Source organism: Panthera pardus, unplaced genomic scaffold (assembly GCF_024362965.1).
Source record: "Panthera pardus isolate Hobbes unplaced genomic scaffold, ASM2436296v1 HiC_scaffold_13, whole genome shotgun sequence".
NCBI classification, from domain to species: Eukaryota; Metazoa; Chordata; class Mammalia; order Carnivora; family Felidae; genus Panthera; species Panthera pardus.
The window spans coordinates 79182775-79204303 of NW_026526688.1; the positions used below are offsets into that span (position 1 = coordinate 79182775).

Sequence of the window (21529 nt, forward strand, 5' to 3'; positions counted from 1 at the left end):
TATATAAGAACGTCCCCTATGTGGACTCTGTATGCCTGGCAGCTGAGGTTGGCTGGCTGGAGCTGGAGCTGGCACAGGCCAGAGGGTCCCAGGGTGTTCTGCACAGGGGGCACCCTGGAGGGATGGCTGGAGCTGAAGTGGGTGCTTCATGCCGGGCTGGCACTGGACACCTGGGGCTGAAGTGGCCACAGACCAGCAGGTCTCAGGCTGCTCCATACCAGGGTCACCCTGGTGGATGGCTTGAGCTGGGGCAGGCGTGGACCGGGGCATTTTGCATAGCAGGAACCCTGGCAGGATGCCAGAGCTGCCCTGGTGGGATGGCTGGAGCTGAACCAGATGTGGGCCATGCTGGGGCAGCCTTGATGGAATGGCTGGAGCTGGTGTGAGCTAGGGACTCAGAGCTTGCTGAGGCAGCAGGCTGCTAGAGTACTGGGTCCCTGTTCCTGTCTGTGCTGTCAAGGTGGAGGGTGTAAACAATGGCTCTTGCCGGCACCATTGACCCCGGAGAGAGTTACAACAATTCCCCCACCATATGGGAGACACTCAGGATTAGTACATGGGTTTCCTTCACTTACAGTCTACTTGCCTTTTAAACTGATGGTTTTGTTTGTTTTGTTTTGTTTTTTGCAGTGACTCGGGTCAGATGAATCTGTACGTGGCACATCTGTGATATCCCTTCCCTGCTGTAGGTTGCCACATTAGGGGTGGCGTTCCCATCATTACTGTGTCCCTCTCTCCTGCTGTTCTCTGTGTGGCACCTCAGTGCTTTATTGTGCAGAAACTGTTCAGTCAGCCTTCAGTTCTTCCTTAGGAGGAATTCCTGTATATGTAGGTATAGATTTGGTGTGTCCATGAGAGGAGATGAATTCAGGATCTTCCTAAGTTACCATCAAGTTAATCTTTTTTAGATTCTACATATATATATATATATATATATTTGTCTTTCCCTATATGCCTTGTTTCACTTAGTATAATGGCCCTTATGGGCCATCCATGCTATTACCAATGGCAAGATTTCCTTCTTTCTCATGGCTGAATAATAATATCCCTTTGTGTGTATGTGTATATTTACCCCATCTTCTTTATCTATACATCTGTTGTTGTTTCCATACCTTGGCTATTGTGAATAATGCTGCAGTGCACATGGGAGTGCAGAGATCTCTTCCATATCCTGTTTTCCTTTCCTTTGGATTATATATCCAAGAGTGGGGTTGCTGGATCACATGGTAGTTCTATTTTTAATGTTACGAGGCATCTCCATACTGTTTTCCATAGTGGCTGAACCACTTTGCATTCCCACCAACAGTGCACCAAGTGTTCCCTTTTCTCCACATCCTCACCAACACTTGGTATCTCTTGTCTTCTTGATGACAACCATTCTAACAAGTGTGAGAGGTATTATCTCATTGTGGTTTTGATTTGCATTCCTGATATTTAGTGATGCTGAGAATCTTTTCCCATACTTGTTAACCATGTGGATGCCTTCTTTGGAAAATATCTGTTTAGTTCATCTGCCATGTTTTTGTGTATGTGGTTTTTTTGTTCATTTTTAGTTTTTATTTTTAATTGGATTGTTTTTTTGTTATTGAGATGGATGAGTTCTTTATATATTTTTGATAGTAACTCCTTCTCTGGTGTATGATTTTGCAAATATTTTTCTCCCATTCAACAGTTTGCCTTTTCTCTCTCTCTCTCTTTTTATTGTTTCCTTTGCTGTGCAGAAACTTTTCAGTTTTATGTAGTCCCACCTGTTGAACTCTGTTTTTGTTATTTGTGATTTTGGTGTCATATCTAAATTGCCAAGACCAATGTTAGGGAGCTTCTTTCCTATAATTTTTCCTAGGAGTTTTTTTTTTTTTTATGTTTATTAATTTATTTGAGAGAGAGAGAAAGCACAAGCAAGGGAGGAGCAGAGAGAGAGAAAGAGAGAGAGAATCCCAAGCAGGCTCTGTGCTGTCAGCACAGAGCCCGAGGCAGGGCTCCATCTCAGGAACAGTGAGATCATGACCTGTGCCAAAATCAGAGTCAGATGCTTAACCAATTGAGCCGCCTAGGTGCCCTTTTTTTCCTAGGAGTTTAATGGTATCAGGTTGTATGTTTAAGTCTTCAATCCATGTTTGTGTATGGTGTAAGATAGCGATCCAATTTTCTCAATACCATTTGTTATAGAGACCATCCTTTCCCTATTGAGTGTCCTTGGCTCCCTTATCAAATATTAGTAGACTATAAATGTAGGGGTTTACTTCTAGGCTCACTATTCCATTGCTCTATTTGCTATATTTATAATAGCCATATATTGAAATTACTGCATAGCTCTGTAGTATAATTTGAAATCAGGAAGTACAGTGCCTCCAGATTTCTTCTTCTTTCTCATGATAGGTTTAGCTATTCAGAGTCTTTTATGGTTTTGTATAAATTTTAGGATTTTGAAAAATTTCTATGAGAAATGCCATTAAATTTTTAATTGCAGTTGTGTTGAATCTGGAAATGTCTTTGAATAGTAAGGACATTTTAATAACAAGTCTTCTGATCTATGAACACAGGATATCTTTGCACGTGTATCTTCGATTTCTTTTATCAAATTCTTGTAATTTTCATTGTACAGGTCTTTCATTTCCTTTGTTAAATTTAGTCATAATTTTATTGCTTGAATGCTACTGCAAATGGAATAGTTTTATTTCTTTTTCCAATGTTTTGTTGTTATTTTATAGAAATGCAACTCATTTCTATACATTGATTTTATCTCCTGCAAATTTACTGAATTCATTGATTCAGTTTGAGGTTGAGTCTTTAGGGTTTTCTATACATAAGGTCATATTATCTGCAAATAACAATTTTACTTCTTCCTCTCTGATTTGAGTGCCTTTTATTTCTTTGTCTTTCCTAATTGATATAGTTAGGACTTCCATTACTATGTTGAATAAAAGAGGACACCCTTGTCTTTTTCCTCATCATAAAGGAAAAGCTGTCAATTTTTCACAATTGAGTATGTTAGCTATGGGTTTGTCATATGTGGCTTTTATTATGTTAAGGCATGTCCCTTACAGAACCAATTTGTTGAGGGCTTTTATCATGAAAATATGTTTCATTTTTTCAAATGTTTATTCTACATCTATTTAAATGGTCATGATTTTTATATTTCATTCTATTAATGTAGTGTAACACATTTATTGATTTATGTATGTTGAACCATCCTTGCATTCCTAGAATAATTCCCACTTGGTCATGATGTGTGATCCTTTTATTTTTTATTTTAACTTGTTTTATTTTTTATTAATTTACATCCAAATTAGTTAGCATATAGTGCAACAATGATTTCAAGAGTAGATCCCTTAGTGCCCCTTACCCATTTAGCCTATCCCCCCTCCCACAACCCCTCCTGTAAACCTCAGTTTGTTCTCCATATTTATGAGTCTCTTCTGTTTTGTCCCCCTCCCTGCTTTTATATCATTTTTGTTTCCCTTCCCTTATGTTCATCTGTTTTGTCTTTTAAGGTCCTTGTATGAGTGAAGTCATATGATTTTTGTCTTTCTCTAATTTCACTTAGCATAGTACCCTCCAGTTCCATCCACATAGTTGCAAATGGCAAGATTTCATTCTATTTGATGCTGAGTAATACTCCATTTTATATATATATGCCACCTGTTCTTTATCCATTCATCCATCGATGGACATTTGGGCTCTTTCCATACTTTGGCTATTGTTGATAGTGCTTCTACAAACATGGGGGTGCATGTGCCCCTTCAAAACAGCATACCTGTATCCCTTGGATAAATGCCTAGTAGTGCAATTCCTGGGTCGTAGGGTAGTTCTATTTTTAGTTTTTTGAGGAACCTCCATACTGTTTTTCAGAGTGGCTGCACCAGCTTGCATTCCCAGATGTGTGATCCTTTTAATGCATTGCTGAATTTGGCTTGCTTTTATTTTGTTGAGAATTTTTGTATCTGTATTCATCAGGGACATTAGTCTATAGTTCTCTTATAGTGTCCTTATCTGCCTTTGGTATCTGGGTAATTCTGCTCTCATAAAATGAGTTTAGAAGTGTTCCTTCTTCAATTTGGGAAGAGTTTGAGAAGAATTGACATCAGTTCTTCTTCAAATGTTTGGTAGAATTCACTCATGAAGACATTTGGTCCTGGAGTTTTCTGTGTTGGGAGCTTTTTAATCACTAATTAAATCACCTCATGTATTGTCAGTCTGTTCATATTTTCTCTTTATTCCCAATTCACTCTTGGCAGACTGTATGTTCCCAAGAATTTATCATTTATTCCAGATTATCCAATTTGCTAGCATTTAATTTGTTCATAGTAGTTTCTCATATCCTTTGTATTTCTGTAGTATCACTTGAAATGTCACTCTTCCATTTCTGATTTTATTTATTTGAATCCTATTTTTTTTAGTGTAGCTAGAGTTTCTCAATTTTACTTTTTTTTGAAAACCGGCTCTTAGTTTCACTGATTTTTTTTTTTCTATTATTCTTCTGGTCTCTGTTTCATTTATTTCCACTCTAATCTTTGTTATTAATTTCATTTGCTAACTTGGGGCTTAGTTCTTCTTTTTCTAGTTCCTTGAGATATAAAGTTAGGTTTTTTTCAGATCCCTTTAGTTTCTTAATATATGCATTTATAACTATAAACTTCCCTCTCAGAACTGCTTTTGCAGCATCCCATAGGTTTTGGAACATTGTGTTTCCATTTTCATTTGTTTTGAGATATTTTATTTCCTTTTGATTTCTTCTTTGACCCATTGGTTGTTCAAGAGTATTTAATTTTCACGTATTTGTAGCTTTTCACATATTTCAGCTTTCCTCTTGTTTTGATTTCTGGTTTCATACCGCTTTGGTCAGAAAGGATGACTTGGTATGATTTCAGTCATCTTAAATTCACAAGACTTGATTTGTGTTCTGTCATGTGGTCTATTCTGGAAAATGTGCCACGTGCACGTGAGAAGAATGTTGGATGGAATGTTCCACAAATCTTTGTCAGGTCCATTTGGCTTAATGTGTGGTTCAGGCCCAATGTAAATGTTGGGTTTCTGTCTAGATGATCTGTCTATTACTGAAAGTGGAGTATTGAAAGTCCCCCACTATTATTGTATTGTTGTCTGTTTCTTCCTTCAGATCTATTGCTTAATACAGTTAGGTGTTCCAATATTGTGTGTGTGTGTGTGTGTCTGATTGTTATATCTTCTTGATGAATTGACCCTTTTCTCATTATATATTGACCTTTGTCTCTTGTTACCATTTTGGCTTAAAGTCTGTTTTGTCTAATGTAGGTATAACTACCTTACTTTCTTTTGTTTTTTACTGGCATGGAATGTCTTTTTCTCTCTCTTCACTCAGAGCTATGTATGTCCTTAAAGCTGAAGCAAATCTCTTGTAGGCATCATATAGTCGAGTCATTTTTTATTCATCCAGCCACTCTGCCTTCTGATTGGTTAATTCAATCCATCTACATTTAAAATTATTGCTGTGTAAGATCTTATAATGCCATCTTACTGTTTTCTGATATTTTGTTTTTCCATTGTTTCCTTTCACTACCTTTGTAAATGCATAATTTTCTATGGCGGTATGCTCTGCTTCCCCCTTTTCTATCTTTAGTGCATCTACTCTAGGTTTTTGTTTTTGTTTTGTGGTTACCATGAGGCTTACATAAGACATCTCATAAATAAAACAGGCCATTTTAAACTGATAGCAACGTAACTTCAATTGTCTATAAACACTTCGCCCTTTACTCCCCCTTGTATATTTCTGGTATCGTTTACCTCTTTTTATGTTGTATATTTATTAAATTATAGTAGCTATAATTATTTTTAATACTTTTTTTCCTTTGACATTTATACTGCAGTTAAGTGGTTAACATACCACCCAAAGTCTGATTTTTTACCTTTACTAGTGTGGTGTATACTTTCATGTATTTTCATGTTGCTGATTAGTGTCAGTTTATTTCAGCCTGAAGAACTTTCGGCATTTATTACAAAGCAGATTTAGTGCTAAAGGAACTCCTTCAGCTTTTGTTTGTCTAGGAAAGTCTCTGTTTCTCCTTCATATCTGAAGGATAACTTTGTCAGATATAGCATTGTTGGCTGGCAATTTCTTTTTCTTTCAATTCATATTCTTTGAATATGACCTTCCACTCTCACTTGACCTGTAGTGTTTCTATTGAGAAATCTGCTGACAGTTTAATGGTGGTTCCTTTGTAGGTTACAATATTTTTCCCCTCGATACTTTTAGCATTCTTTATTTCCAATTTTTTGATAGTTTCATTATAATGTGTCTTGCAGAAGGTGTTTTTGCATTGAGATAATTGGGTGATTTTCTATAGCTCTGTAAACTTGGATGTCCAGTTCCCTTGCACGTTTAGGAACTTCTCAGCTCTTACTTCTTTAATAGTATTTTAAAAATTTTTAATGTTTATATTTGAGAGAGAGAGACAAAACGTGAGCAGGGGAGGGGCAGAGAGAGAGGGAGACACAAAACTCAAAGCAGGCTTCAAGCTCTGAGCTGTCAGCACAGAGGCTGATGTGGGGCTCAGACTCATCCACTATGAGATCATGACCTGAGCCAAAGTTGGACGTTCAACCAACTAAGCTACCCAAGCATCCTATCAGCTCTTATTTCTTTAAATAAACTTTCTGTCCCCTTCTCTATTTTCTTTGTGTAATCCTGATTCTGTGTTCTTTTGATGAAACCCCATTAGATCATGTAGGCTTTCTTCACAGTTTTTCCTTCTTTTTTTTCTTTGTTCTCTTCTAACTTGGTTATTTCAAAATTTCTTTTCTCTAATTCACTTATTCTGTCTTCCATTTGCTCTACTCTGCCGCATTTGTCATTTCATTTATTGAATTCTTCAGCTCCAGAATTTCTGCTTGGTTCCCTTTATGATTTATAGCTCTTTGGTAATATCTCATCTTGAATGCGCATGCTCACATGTGTGTGTGTGTGTGTGTGTGTGATTTCAACTGTCCTTAGAGTTTTTTTGGTACCTCATTGAGTTTCTTCAATACTGGTACTGAAATCTTTATCCAAAATCCTATGCCTCTGAGCTCTGTTATTTGAGAATTATTATTTTTTGGTGATGACACATTTCCTTGATTTTTCATGTTCTTTGTAGTTTTGCATTGCTGCTTTCACATTTGAAGTAGCAGCCACCTCTTTAAATCTTTGCGTGTTGCCTTCACATTGGGTATTCAGCTCATTAGTGCTATTGCCATCTAGGGTTTTCTTGGCCTTTGTATGGGTACACCTGTTCCACTCTTCTTGCTCCCTCTTGTGGCAAAATTCTTAAGCTTTTACATCTTTGGTTCTTACAACTCACCAGGCTGGCTATTGGAAACCTTTGTTTTATTTTGCAGAAGACGGTGCTATAGCTCAAGTTTGTGGTTTCTCCCTAGTCCACAGACCCTGGCCTGTTTTTCAAGCACACTCCCAAGGAGCTTGCTCTTGCCACCACACTCAGAAGTGTGTACAAGGAGCCACCTGCAGAGTGGAGGGAGGTATAGATTTAGTCCTTGGGGCATTAGGGTTGCCCACAGGCCTGGTAGGGAGATCCTCAGGTGTAGTACTCTGAGAAGCTCATGATCGGACTTTTCTGCTGTGTGCAGGCAGCAGGCCCTGAGTCCCTTTAGTGTCCTTTGATATTCTTATCTTTCTTTCCTCCATCGTGGAGATCTCACCTAGGTACTCTGAGTGCTCCTGGAGAGGAATGGGTTCCTCCAGCTGCATTCCATACCACTGTGGGTAGCTGGACACTTATTCACTGCTCTTCTTTTTCTCTGTGAGAGAGGTCACTACCACCTGATAGTTTAGCCCAGTGCAATGTTGCTTTGGTGGGGGTGAGGACAGCGTTGGTAAAGTGCTTTTTACCATCTCTGCTGTGTCCAAACTTGTTTTTTGCTCCGTTGGCATGCTGGAATCTCCCTTCATAAAAGTTAGGCTTAGGCACCTTCTCTGTTGTCCGTGGGTATCAGCTTAGATCAGCACTCTCTAGGTTTTTTCATGACTATGTCAAGAGGAGTTGGGGCAGGCTCACTGCTCCACGGGTTCCACCTGTGCCCATAACTGGATGCACAGGTATGTAGACTCCTCCTGAGTTCCCTGGCCTATGGTGCCAGATCCTGCAGCTCCCACAAAGGCACTTTTGTTCATGGATGGATGACTCATTCTTCATTGAAAAAAGAGGGACAGAAAGGTGCCTTCTGTCACTGTGGTGCTAATGTCACTCCCTGATATCTTCTCGATCTTCTGTGTCGGTCACATCTAAGAGGCCTTCAGGACTGCTCCCAAACGCATCCTGTAGGTGAGCCCTCCAAGAGCACTCAGCAGAGTATTGGCACTGTGGGGCCTGGATTTCTAAGAGGAATCCACAAGGAAATGGTAGTGTAAACTGTGTTGTAAAAGGTTATATTGTCTTCTGGGTATAGAAGCTAATGCTACTAAATTTGGGGTGCTATTGTTACTCTTGTACCATGTTACCATCAGGTTTCACCAAGGCATCACCAACCAGAGAAAAACAGTCAGCCCTACATGGCCACAGGCACCCACCTGTGCACATGCAGGCATCTTCCACACTGCTTGCACTGGGTGGAGAGTGGGGTTTTGAATGAAGGCCAGACTCTTTTTTTTTTTTTTAATTTAAATTTTAGTAAGTTACCATATAGTACAATATTGGTTTCAGGAGAATTCAGTGATGCATCACTTATATATAGGGCTCATCACAGGTGCCCTTTTCAGTGCCCATCTCCCACCCCCCTTCCCTCCATCAAACCTCAGTTTGTGTTCTGTCATTAAGACTTGACTCTTGTGATTTGTTTCCCTCCCTTCTCTTTTTCCCCCTTCTCATGTGTTCATCTGTTTTGTTTGTTAAGTTCCACATATGAGTGAAATCATATGGTATTTGTCTTTCTCGGACTTATTTCACTTAGCATAATACATTATAGCTCCATCCATGTCATTGAAATGGTAAGATTTCATTCCTTTTGATGGCTAATATTCCTATACACACACACCATATCTTCTTTATCCATTTATCAATCGATAGACATTTGGGCTCTCTCCATAGTTTCGCTATTGTTGATAATACTGCTAAGAACACTAGGATGCATGTTATGTACCCCTTCAAATCTGTATGTCTGTATCCTTTGGGTAACTACCTAAGAGTGAAATTGCTGAATTGTAGGGTAGTTCTATTTTCAGTTTTCTGAGGAACCTCCATACTGTTCTCCAGAGTGGCTATACCAGTTTTCATTCCCACCAACAGTGCAAGACAGTTCCCCTTTCTCCGCATCCTCGCCAACACCTATTGTTTCTTGTGTTGTTAATTTTAGCTATTCTGACAGGTATGAGGTAGTAACTCATCATGGGTTGATTTGTATTTCCCTGATGATGAGTGATGTTGAGCATCTTTTCATGTGTCCGTTGGCCATGTGTTCTTTGGAAAAATGTCTATTCATATCTTCTGCCCATTTCTTCACTGGGTTGTTTATTTTTGGGGTTTTTGATAGGTCCTTTATAGATTTTGGATACTAACCCTCTGTCAGCTATGTCATTTGCAAATATCTTCTCCCATTCTGTAGGTTGCCTAAGTTTTGTTGATTGTTTCCTTCACTCTGCAGAAGCTTTTTATCTTGATAAAGTCCCAGTAGTTCATGTTTGCTTTTGTTTCCCTTGCCTTTGATGACATGTCTAATAAGTTGCTGTGGCTGAGGTCAAAGAGATTGCTGACTATGTTCTCCTCTAGGATTATGATGGTTTTCCTATCTCACATTCAGGTCTTTCATCCATTTTGAATTTATTTTTAGGCATGGTGTAAGAAAGATGTCCAGTTTCGTATTTCTGCATGTTGCCATCCAGTTTTGCCAGCACCATTTGTTGAAGAGACTTTTTTCATTGGATGGTCTTTCCTGCTTTGTCAAATATGACTTGACCATATAGTTGTGGGAAGGCCAAACTCCTTATACAATCACTGAGCAACATTTTCCAGTATTCACAGAACTATTGCAGGAACACCTGGAGTAAATAGGTGCTAGCCATTTCTATGAGTGTCACAGCATTTAGAGGTGAAGCTCTGTATCTTTTGCCTCTGACCCTATTAACGTAGCTGGCTACAATTCTGATCTTGAAAATAAACCTTTTAACCTACCCCCGCCCCAGTGCTTATTACAGGCTAAAAGCTTGATCCTAATTGGGGGAAAGTTCTGGAGTCATCAGATATCTCATGAGAAATGAGCATGCTGTTGAAAATATGTGGGACCCTATTTCAGAGAGGCTGTTATCATTCAAGTGTCTGTCATCGCTTAGTGACTCTGTAACCTTAGAACAGGGCTGAGAGGCCATTGCTTGTGGTGGGAGTGGCCGTGCCCCTGGTGATGAGATGGAACTTAATGGCTTCATCTTCAGTGTGAGTAAAATACCACCAGTTACCTTGAGACTTTGTCAGGCTCCTCCACTGCCCTGATAGCTGTGGCCCTTCAGGCTGGATAAATTATGCCTGGCATCTAGCTAAACTTCTGTGATCCCCACAGATACATTTTGTGTAGAATGAAAAGTCAGTGCACAGGACTTTTCTCTGATTCCTAATAATGTGAGACTCATTTCTGATTATAATTAGGGTTCTTGCCTCTCCCTCTAGCCTGGTATTTACCAGGAACGGCTGGTGGGAACCAGTATCAAGGCATCAGGCCTTTCTTCTCATTGCAGTTAGGGCATTCATGCTGACAAGCCAACAGGGTAATAGAGCTTTTCTCTCTCTAACTGTGACCACCCCCCTCCCTATGCCTGTCCCTCTAATCACAGTGAGCAGTGACTGGGGCTCCTGGCACCTGTGGCATAGCCTACATATGAAGTCACATTAAAACCCAGCAATAAATGAGTTGAAGGAAATCAGACTCAGAGAGAAAGATGAAAAAGGTTAGCTTTATGTCTTGAGTCCTGCATTATTTACTTAGTGGCACTAAAGTGAGGATGTCTATTTAAAGTGCCCAGTTGGTGTTTTGGTTCATTGATTAAAACCAGCAACACGCTGCCTTAAGAAAACACTGTTGAAATTCGTTAACTCTGAGCACTTTAGAGTTTGGAAGAAATCACAGAAACACAGGAGCAAGGCCGCAGCAACAGTAGCTCTGGTCCCTGCAGCCCTCAGCCCCTCACCAGGGCTGCATGGAAGGAATGGGAAGGGGGACTCTCCGGGATGCCGTGGGGCTGAGAAGGTAGGCGGTCCCTGCCTTCAGGGAGCTTGAAGGCTGCCTCGGGACCTGGAAATGTGAAAAGTTACATCGATAGGAGATGTGATCCACCAGAAAAAAGAGAAGGTTGTGCCACCCGGCTCCGTGGCTAATTATCAACTTAGAAGGACAGCAGGTGGCATCTGTGAGTTCAGAGGAGAGGAAGCCTCCTTCAGGCTGGGGCTCCAGGTAGGCCTGGGCCAGGGGTGACTGCAGGGAGCGAGGGGTGTGGAAAGAACGAACCCAGAAAACAAGCAGAAGAAGCCAGTACTCACCTTGCTGGAAAAGAGAGAGAGTGACACTTTTGAGAAATGATTCCTTACCAAGTGAATATCCAAGGGAACTGCTGATTTATCTCTGAAGGGTTGTCCACAGTTGTCTTGAAGTAATCTCACGTTAAAGGCCGCTCTTGAGAAGGTCTGGCTCTCCCCACGTGATGCACCAGAATGGGAGCAGGTCGTGACAAACAGAGCTTTTCCCTGGCGGCTTCTGCCTTCATAGTGGGAATGGTGGTTCGAGGTTCAACGGAAGCTATGTTCATTTAGTGATACACAACCTCCACTCAGGGCCAGCTTCCAGGTGTGACTATGGCCTCCCCCACCAGCTCTGTACCTGGGACAGCGGATGGTGTCTGAGGATGGCATGTGCGTGGTGCTTGTCTGCACCCGTGTTTCCTGGCTGCTCTGGGCTCAGGCGGGGGCCCTGCCCTATTGTGTGTGCGTTGTACCAGGATGACACTTGGGAGACACCTGTGCATGTGAACAGCAGGACTGCTAGACACGTGGCTGTGACACAGAAGTTTGGCTCATGCACCTATGTTCATTCTGACTGGTCAGCATCCCTGCCCACCTAGCTGTTTGCTATGTAACTCCTGCTTAGCTGCCAGGGCCCAGTCCCCGCTTCCTCACGCTCTGGCCGCGCGCAGCTTCGCCCTTCCTGTGCCCTGTGTGCTCCAGTACGTGCGCTGCCCTTGTACTGCAGCAGCCCACCTCAGACACCTGTTAAGGGCCAGGTACGCATGGGTCCTGTCCTAAAAGCCCCTGACCCACGGGGTGCAGCAGGCCAAGGTTGGGGAGGGCGGTGGGAGGGCTTGGTGGGCCAGAGAACACTTGGCAGGCAGAACCTGCAACCTGGATCAGACTGGCCCATGTTCTCCTCGCCCAGCGACCAGGAGCGCCTGGCTTCGATTCTCCCAAAGAACCCTTCACCTCACCAGCCACGGTTAGTTGTTGGCTCGGGTCCTGCTGGGTTGAGGCCTGCAGAGGTCTTCAGCTCTGCCTCAGGAGGAGTGGGCCAGGCAGACTCCTGAAGCAGCCAGTGCTTTCTGGGCGCTCCCGGCCCCATGGGCATCTTGGCCGCCTCAGCAGCGAGGGATGAGCCCTTTCCTGAGAGAGTGATGGAGTCCCCTGACTCCCAGGTGTTCACAGGGCGAGATACCCAATCCCAGGCTGCCAGGCCTACCCCCCGTGCCCCAGGAAAGCCCTCATCCCTATGCAGCTGGCTGAGGCGTTCGCTGTAAACAGAAGCCCTGGGTGTCCGCTCATGACAGGAAAGGAACTGCTGTCTCAGTCTGTGGAACAGAGGCAGTTGTGAAATGCCAGCCCCAGGTTAATATGCATGGTTGGTTAGGGACACCTGTCCTCAGCCAACCTGTCAGGGATGACAGCTGAGCCCTGGGCTCTGGTCTCTCCCCTCGGCATCTCCTAGGTGATGCTCATGAGGTGTTAAAGGTAGGTGTGTCCCCATTAACAGGGTCCCAGAGGTGCTCCCGTGTGTGCTGCCTGGTGCTAAAGACCTGATTTACTCTGCTTCTCATCTCCTATCGCATACGCGACTTGGCATGTTTACAAATATAAACCCTAAGTGGCCCTGGCCCTGCCAGGTAACTTGTTTCAAATGTCAGCTGGTCACTTAACAGGTGCCGCTTCACGAGCTTCGCACTGCTCTGAACCCTCTGAGCGACCCCACACCCACCCTGATGGCTGTATAGCTCCGCTCTACCTCTTTCAGGTCATCAGCCACCGCCCCCCTTGGCACTTGGATCACCCTTCCAAAACTAGCACCTCCTCTGTCCCTTCTTGCACTGCCGGCACCTGACCGCATTTATCATTTCCTCTCAGGCAGAGCAGAACATAGACACCCTGAGACCAATGCTTTGTTGTGTTTGTCATGGTTTCTCTGTGCCCGGCCCAGAGCAGGTGCTCTGTAACCTGGATGGACACACACGGAGGATGACTTATGGAAAAGGACCTCCACCTCCCTGAACGCCCTGTGGCCCAGGGAGCCTTCATCTCTGGACATGAAGTAGGGCCAACCCCAGAGAAGTGAAAAGGGCAGCAGAGCCAGCCTAAGGGGGGGGTTGATGTTGCCTAGAAAGTGAGCGGTCTCCTTTTTTTTTTTTTTATTGAAGTATAGTTGACACACGATGTTACATTAGTTTTGGGTGTACAACGTAGTGACTGGACAAGTCTATATGTTATGCTGTGCTTGCCACAAGGATAGCTACCACCTGTCACCATGCAGCGTTGTATTGACGATACCAATGACTGTATTCTCCATTCTGTACATTTCATCCCCATGTCTTACTCATCCCATAGCTGGAAGCCTGTGTCTCCCGCCCCTCTTTCCACCATGTTGCGAAGGCCAGTGTCAAAGAGTACTGCCTATGTTTTCTTCTAGGAGTTTTATGGTTTCAGGTCTCATATTCAGTCCTTAAATCCATTTGAGTTCATTTTTTGTGTATGGTATAAGAAAGTAGTCCAGTTTTCCCAGCACCACTTATTGAACAGACTGTATTTCTCGTTGCATATTCTTGTCTCCTTTGTTATAGGTTAATTGACTATATAAGCATGAGTTTATTTCTGGGCCCTTTGTTCCATTGAGCTATGATCTGTTTTTGTGCCAGTACTGTATTGTTTTGATTACTGTAGCTTTGTAGTGTATCTTGAAATCCAGAATTGTGATACCTCCAGCTTTGTTCTTCTTTTTCAAGACTGCTTTGGCTACTTGAGGTCTTTCATGGTTCCATACAAATTGTAGGATAGTTTGTTCTAGTACCGTGAAAAATGCTGTTGGTATTTTGATAGGGATTGCATTAATTCTGCAGATTGCTTTGGGTAGTATAGACATTTGAACAGTATTTTTCCAATCCATGAGCACGGAATATCTTTCCATTTGTTTGTGTTATCTTCAGTTTCTTTTATCAGTGTTTTATAGTTTTCAGAGTACAGGTCTTTCACCTCCTTCATTAAGCTGATCCCTAGGTACTTTATTCTTTTTGGTACAATTTTATTAAAAATTTTTTTTTTAATTCTTTATTTATTTTTGAGAGACAGAGCACGAGCCGGGGGAGGGGCAGAGATGAGAGGGAGACACAGAATCCGAAGCAGGCTCCAAGCTGTCAGCACAGAGTCCGATGCAGGGCTCGAACCCACGAAACAGGAGATCATGACCTGAGCCCAAGTCGGACGCTCAATGACTAAGCCACCCAGACACTCCCTTTTGGTACAATTTTAAATGGAGGTTAACATTCTTTAAAAGGAAAAATCATCCTCCTTTATAGCCCTGCAGGCACCACACAGAGAGACCTTGGGGGCAGGATGGGGGGAGGGATCAGGATGAACTTAAACTTGATTCTTTGTACCGGCAGCTGGTGCACAGAGCTCTGCTGTCACCCACTGAAAGGCGTTCTCTGCAGTTGAAACTACTAACTCATTCGTGGCACCACACCTGGAGAGTGGCACCCAGCTTTTAGCTTTCACGGCCACTAGCCCACTGCCTTAAAAAAATTAGTAAGAAATCTGGTATCCCAATTCTAAAAATCTCTCTCCTGGAAAGGTAAAACACAAAATTCTCCAGCCCCTCAATTTATACCCGAGGATACAAAATTACACAAAGATGACCCAGAGCAGATTTTGCAAACTGTGTCCCATAGAGAAAAAGGATGTTTTATGGCTTAAAGAGTTTGGGACCACTTGGGAGGATGGAATCAGAGGGCTTTTACCAGCACTACCTGTCAACATCTTGACTGAGAATTGGCATCCATATTGTACTTGCTTTATGGCAGTTCACTCATTCCATCCTCTTAAACAACCCTGGGAGGCAGATACCCCATTTTACAGATACAGAAACTGAGAGCATTCACAAAGCAAGCACAGAGATGTGAACGTGCCCAGACTGGACAGTGGCTTGTGCTGTTTTCCAGTTTATTTGACCCCAACCTTCTGTGAGTGAATGAGACTTATTAAAGCTCTCACAGTCCTTGGAACCTCATTAGGGTAATGTCCCTCTGCAGACAGAGGGCATAGACAGGCACAAACAGAAGCACCAGATACTTTTCCTGATGACATTTTTTTTTTGTATTAAAGGCCTTTGCCATACAGTTATTTACTATTCTTAAGATTGTAAATTGAGTTTAAAAAAAAACCCTGAGGGAAAGTTATAGATGGTATTTTCACTACCATCATTTTATTAAGACTACAGAGTTCTTTTATGACCTGTAATATTGTCTGCTTTAATACAGTGGGAAATGGCCAAAAATTTCCTACAGTGAGGTATGGAAATAATGGTATATCGCATTTGTGGATAATTGGGTTTTTTAACTTACAGAATTGGGAGTGGTTCAGGTCCTGGAGGATGGAAAAGGTCCTTGGGTCACCAAGTAGGAAAAATAGCTGGATAGACAAGTAGGCATGGAGGTGGCCCTTGCTGTTTGCTCTCCACAATCAGCCTGAAATAGAAAGTGGCTGAGAATGGAGAAATACACAAACACACAGCCGTGAGAAAGTTGGAAGTCCTGCTGTTTGCAGTAACATGGATGGATCTTGAGGCTATTATGCTAAGTGAAGTCACACAAAGAAAGATTATACATCATACTGTATGACATTACTTATATATGAAACCTAAAAAAAAAAAAAACTCACAGAAACAGAGAATAGAGTGGTGTTAAGTAAGGAAAGGGGAAATGGAGAGACGGTGGTCGAAGGGCACAGACTTCAGTTCTGACAAAATAAGTTCTGGGAATATGAAATACAGCATGATAATTATAGCTAATACTGTATTTGTTACTTGAAAGTTGCTGGGTAGATAGAGCTTAAATTTCCTTACCACAAAAAAAAAAAAAAGGTAATTATATGACACAATGAAGGCGTTAATCACTTTGCAATATAGAAGTATCAGATCAGCCCATTGGGCACCTTAATCTTACATAGTGTAGCGCATCAGTGACACCTTAATAAAGCTAGCAGTGGGTACTGAGAAGTCTCAACCCTGCCCCCCGGCTCAGGGTGAGAAGCCAAAGGAGAGAAGAAGGTGGCAAGATGAAGGCCAGCATGTGGTGGCCCCAGCCCCAACTGACAGGGCCCACCCGGGACTAGAGGAAGCATGACTCATGCCAGCAAAGGCCTGGGCACCACCTGCCCCTCCACCCCAGCCCACCTTATAACCTGGGAAGGCCCATCACCACCTTATAGAGATACACGTACACGCCTGCTCCACCGAATTCGCATGTTTACGAACGAGAACTTGGTGAGAGCGATTCCGTGTCCCCACCACTAGGACCTCTGTAACTGACCCTGTTCCTACTGGTATATTCAGTATTGCACACTCAGTTCTCAGCTGGGATCAGTTCTGCACGAAAGGCATGGTGACAGGAGACATGAGCACCCCATCCTCCCCTAAAACAGATGCCTTAGCCAAATTAGGCAGCTTCACGGCCACGGTTTCCTGGTCAGATTTCTGCAAGTCTCTTGAGCTTACAGCAGGGTTAGGACACAGAGGGGCGTGGGGACGGAGATGAGGCCTCACTGTCCTGTTCCCCGTCTGTGTTGCAGCTGGTCAATGACTTGCTGGAATTCTGCTTCTACACCTTCCGAGAGTCCCAGGCCCTGAAGGTCGAGTTCCCCGCGATGCTGGTGGAGATCATCAGCGACCAGCTGCCCAAGGTGGAGTCCGGGAACGCCAAGCCCCTTTACTTTCACAGGAAGTGAAGGAAGACGTCTTACCAGGAGAGCTTTGCCTTAAGTTTCCCCATGTTATTCTACACCCACGAAGGACCCAAGGAATCATATTTTTGACATGTGATGGTTGATTCATACTTGTTCAGCAGTTTCTCAAGTTGAAAATCACGTCAAGGGTTCAGAGCCGGGAAAGCAGTTTGACACGGATTTGGCAAGACCTGAGCGGTCTGACGGATTCTTCCCTGTCCAATCCCCAGCGCTTAGAAACATGTTCCTGTTCCTCTGGATGAAAAGCCATATCTAGTCAATAACTCTCTGATTTTGATATTTTAACAGATGGAAGTTTTAACTATGCCATGTAGTTTCCGGTATCGCTTGTTTTAAAAGGGTTCAAGGACTAACGAACTTTTTAGAGCTTACCCTTGGTTGCACATAAAACGTATAGTCAATATGGGGCATTAATATTCTTTTGTTATTTAAAAAAACACACAAAAAAAGAAAAAAATATATACAGATTCCTGTTGTGTAATAACAGAGCACGTGGGGTGAAGAGCGGCCCCCTTGGTGGCGGGGGGTGGGGACTTATTCGCCCGCGTTCCTCTGCATCACTGGTATACACACCCTTTAGCGTCCATTTATTTAATTAGAATGGATAAGATGTTAAACAAATGCCTTGGTTTCAATTTCTAGTATCTATTGTGTTGGCTTTACAAATAATTTTTTGCAGTCTTTTGCTGTGCTGTACATTACTGTATGTATCAATTGTGAAGGACCTGAAATAAGGTATAAGGAACTTTTGTAAATGAGACACATACAAAAAAAAAAACAAAAACAAAAAACAAACAAAAAAAAAAAACTTTAATGGTTGATAGGATGAAGGGGAAAGTATTTTTGAAAGAATTCTATTTTGCTGGAGACTATTTAAGTACTATCTTTGTCTAAACAAGGTAAAAATTTTTTTTGTAAAGTGAAATGTTCTGCATGCATAATGAACCGTTTACAGTGTATTTAAGAAAGGGAAAGCTGTGCCTTTTTTAGCTTCATATCTAATTTACCATTTTACAGTCTCTGTTGTAAATAACCACACTTAAACCTCTTTGGTTGTCTCTAAGCCTTTCTACCTTTTCTGTACTTTTGTTTTGTCTCTGGTCTCCCGCTTGGGGTGTTCTTGGGACTTGAGCACGGTTTCTGGCTTCTGCTCCATCCTGCTTCCGTCCGGGAGCGACAGGCTGTGGTGCCCGCAGCTCCTCCAAGGGGTCACCTGACAACACACGTGCGAGAGGGTGTCCGGGAGTGCCGCAGCTTTAGGAGAGTTGCCTCTTTTCCTTTCTTCCTCACGAAGCAGAATCAGAATCGGCTCCAGGAGAGTGAGACCGGAAATGCCATGGCCCAGAGAGCGGAGTCTCATCCCATTGTAGAAAATTGGATTTTCTCCTTTGGGAAAGAAATTCCATGCACTCTCTACATCGGCGGAGGTGACATGTTCACTTCTGGTCTTGGAAAGGGGTTTTGCACTCCCGGAACTGGTCATGGGAATACATAGGCCATTGCAGGACGCACTGGGAAGATGCATTTTGGCACGGTTCGGTCAGAGTGGCGTGGAGACCGCACGATAATTAGAGGGTTTTTAGATTTTTAAAAGGTAGGTTTTAAAAATAAATTTTATACATAAACAGTTTTGGAAAAAAAAATAACTACAGATCATATAAGCAAGACAGTGGCACTAAAATTTTTAATTCATTAATCTGTTTGGCACTGATGCAATTTATCGCTTTTCTCTTGCCCCAGATCACAAACCTATATATCTTTGGGGAAACTTAACAATATGATTGCACTAAATAAACTAGTTTGAACAGAGGCCAAATTAGTCTTTTAAAAGTGACGATAATCATCAGGTACTCAGTGAAATCACATTATTTTCCAGAACCTAAAAGCTGTAGCTGGAGAAGCCAGGAGAAGGCAGCATTGGGATCACCACTTTTCTCCAGGGTTCACCATGCAGGCAACATTACCTTGTCTTTCAGAAGACACCTGCCTTATGCAAGGGGAAGCCTGTGAAAGCTGCATTCAGAGGGAGGACTTTTTCTTACATAATTTGCAATTTCAGTAATTTAATTTATAGGCAGATCTTTAAATATAGTCAACTTACATGCACAGCAATATGAAAGCCACACTTGGAAGGTGATAAGTACTCAGCATGCAGACTGGGAGTTTCTAGAAAAGAAATGGCTTACAAGAGCAGCTTTTAGCTCAAGACTTACGTTTTATGAAATTGGAATTTCACTGTAACCAGGTTTGGGATGGAGACAGTCTGCATCAGCTTTTTGTATTAACAAAGTTACTGGCTCTTTATGTGTCTCCAGGTAACTTTGCTTGATTAAACAGCAAAGCCATATTCTAAATTCACTGTTGAATGCCTGTCCCAGTCCAAATTGTGTGTCTGCTCTTATTTTTGTACCATATTGCTCTTAAAAATCTTGGTTTGGTACAATTCATATTTCACCAAAACTTCTTCATATAATTAAAAAACACTAAATTAGTTTAAAATGAAGCAATTTATATCTTTATGCAAAAACATATGTCTGTCTTTGCAAAGGACTGTAAGCAGATTACAATAAATCCTTTACTTTAATCACCTGTTGTTTTGGAAACATTTCATTTGAATGTCCGTAGGAACACCTGGATTTTTGTGTCCCTCTCAATCTGATAACTTGCACTTCTGCCTCCATCCAAGATAGAGTAACATTTCTGCCCCCCGTGTTAAAGCCCCCCCCCCCCATTAGCCACATGTCCATTATATTCTTTTGGGACTAATTAGATGCTTATTTCTCAGTGCTAATATTTGGGGTCACTAAAACCTGTAACAGTTTGATAACAATAACTGCTGCTAAACACTCTGTGTACATTGCCTCCTTTATCTTCACAGCCGTAGGAAAGCTCGATCATTCATTTTTCAGACTTTGAGACTGACCTGAGTAGACCAGATGCCCCACCTGACTCCAGAGTTCTTCCTCCATGCAGTTCTGCTTTGCTCCTTCCCATTAGATCCTCTTGGGCCAAGAGACTTGGCTCCCCACTGGCCATAATGCTTCTCACACTCCTTACAGGCTGCTCCCCTTAATTTCACGCATATTATATGGACCACAGAAGAGCAGCAAACAATTATCAGCTCATCTTAAAATTAGAAAACATGTATTTCCCACCAGATAATTTCAAGTTCATTTTTAACATGTCATTTAACTGGTGATGAAACTATTTGCTTCCAGAAAGAGAAGACTAGTTGAGCATTAAACAAATTCAACTGTGTTCTAACATGATAGATTTCTGGAACACAACATGGCCATTAAACACAGGACGGGAGAGAAACAGTTTTAGAGTTGTAAGCACAAATTTGTTTCTAAAACATCTGTACATGCAGTTATTTTATATCTTAAAGCTAACAGAATTTGACCTACTAGGGAGCAAGGCTTTTCACCAAGAACCCCTAACTTTAAAAGGGAGCATGCTAGGGTGGCCGTTATTTAATTAGAGTGGGTGTCCTTTCTGGAGCGGACTCATTCTTGGGACAAGTGTCACTCTATTTCTGAGATGTTCTAAAAGTGTTCTCAGACCCAAAGAATCCAGCTTCACGTTTAGGAATCCTTAGCTGAGAACGAAGACTCTTCCCCTGAGACAGCCAGCCACTGCACACCAGAGCAGTGAAGATTATGCGCAGTGATGCATCTATAATTAGGGGTTTGTTTGCTTCTGTGTGTTGAATGCCCCTCAATCAAATAGAAAACATTGTCCCTCTATGTTAAAGTCAGCTCTAACATACTTTTTATAAACTGTGAGTGTACACAGACTAAAATGACTTGATTACAAGTCTCCCTGGCACTTTAATTTCAAGCCCTCCGATTGTCAGTGCAGCAGTTTTCTTGGAAGTAACACTGTGGCTTTCCCAACAACACTGGATAAGAGAAGATTAGAATATGATCTTAACGGTCAGCATGGACCAAGACTATATCCAAAGCAAAGCAAACCACGGAGCAGAGTAGCAGGCCGGTAGCTGCAAACCACCCCAAAATGTAGCGGGGTTTGAATCAACCACCGTTTGTTATTTCTAGTGAGTTTACAAATCAGCTGGGAGGGTTCTGCCAACCCGGACCAGGCTCGGGGGAATCTGGCCTCATGGGGCATCTGCAGTTAAGCAGCAGTCCGACTGGTCTGGGATAGTTCTGCTCCGCGTGGCCTCTCATCCTCCAGCGGACCAGCCTAGGCGAATTTTCATGGTAAAGGCAAGGCTCTAATAAGAAAGGAAGGGGAAGGTATAACACTTTTCAAGCCTCCGATTGCATCAAGTTTGCTCCCAT

The 21529-nt window shown here is 42.4% G+C and overlaps 1 protein-coding gene across 2 annotated transcripts in view; it reads left to right on the top strand.

Annotated features, from left to right (window-relative positions):
- Nucleotides 1-19812, top strand: part of NR3C2 (nuclear receptor subfamily 3 group C member 2) — a 346322-nt gene extending 326510 nt beyond the window's left edge. For both annotated transcript variants that reach the window (XM_019441306.2, XM_019441311.2), the window contains exon 9: nt 17052-19812. In XM_019441306.2, coding sequence (XP_019296851.1) covers nt 17052-17207 — 156 coding nt within the window. In that variant the 3' untranslated portion in view covers nt 17208-19812. The remainder of the gene's footprint in view (nt 1-17051) is intronic.
- The last annotated feature ends 1717 nt before the right edge of the window (nt 19813-21529 follow it).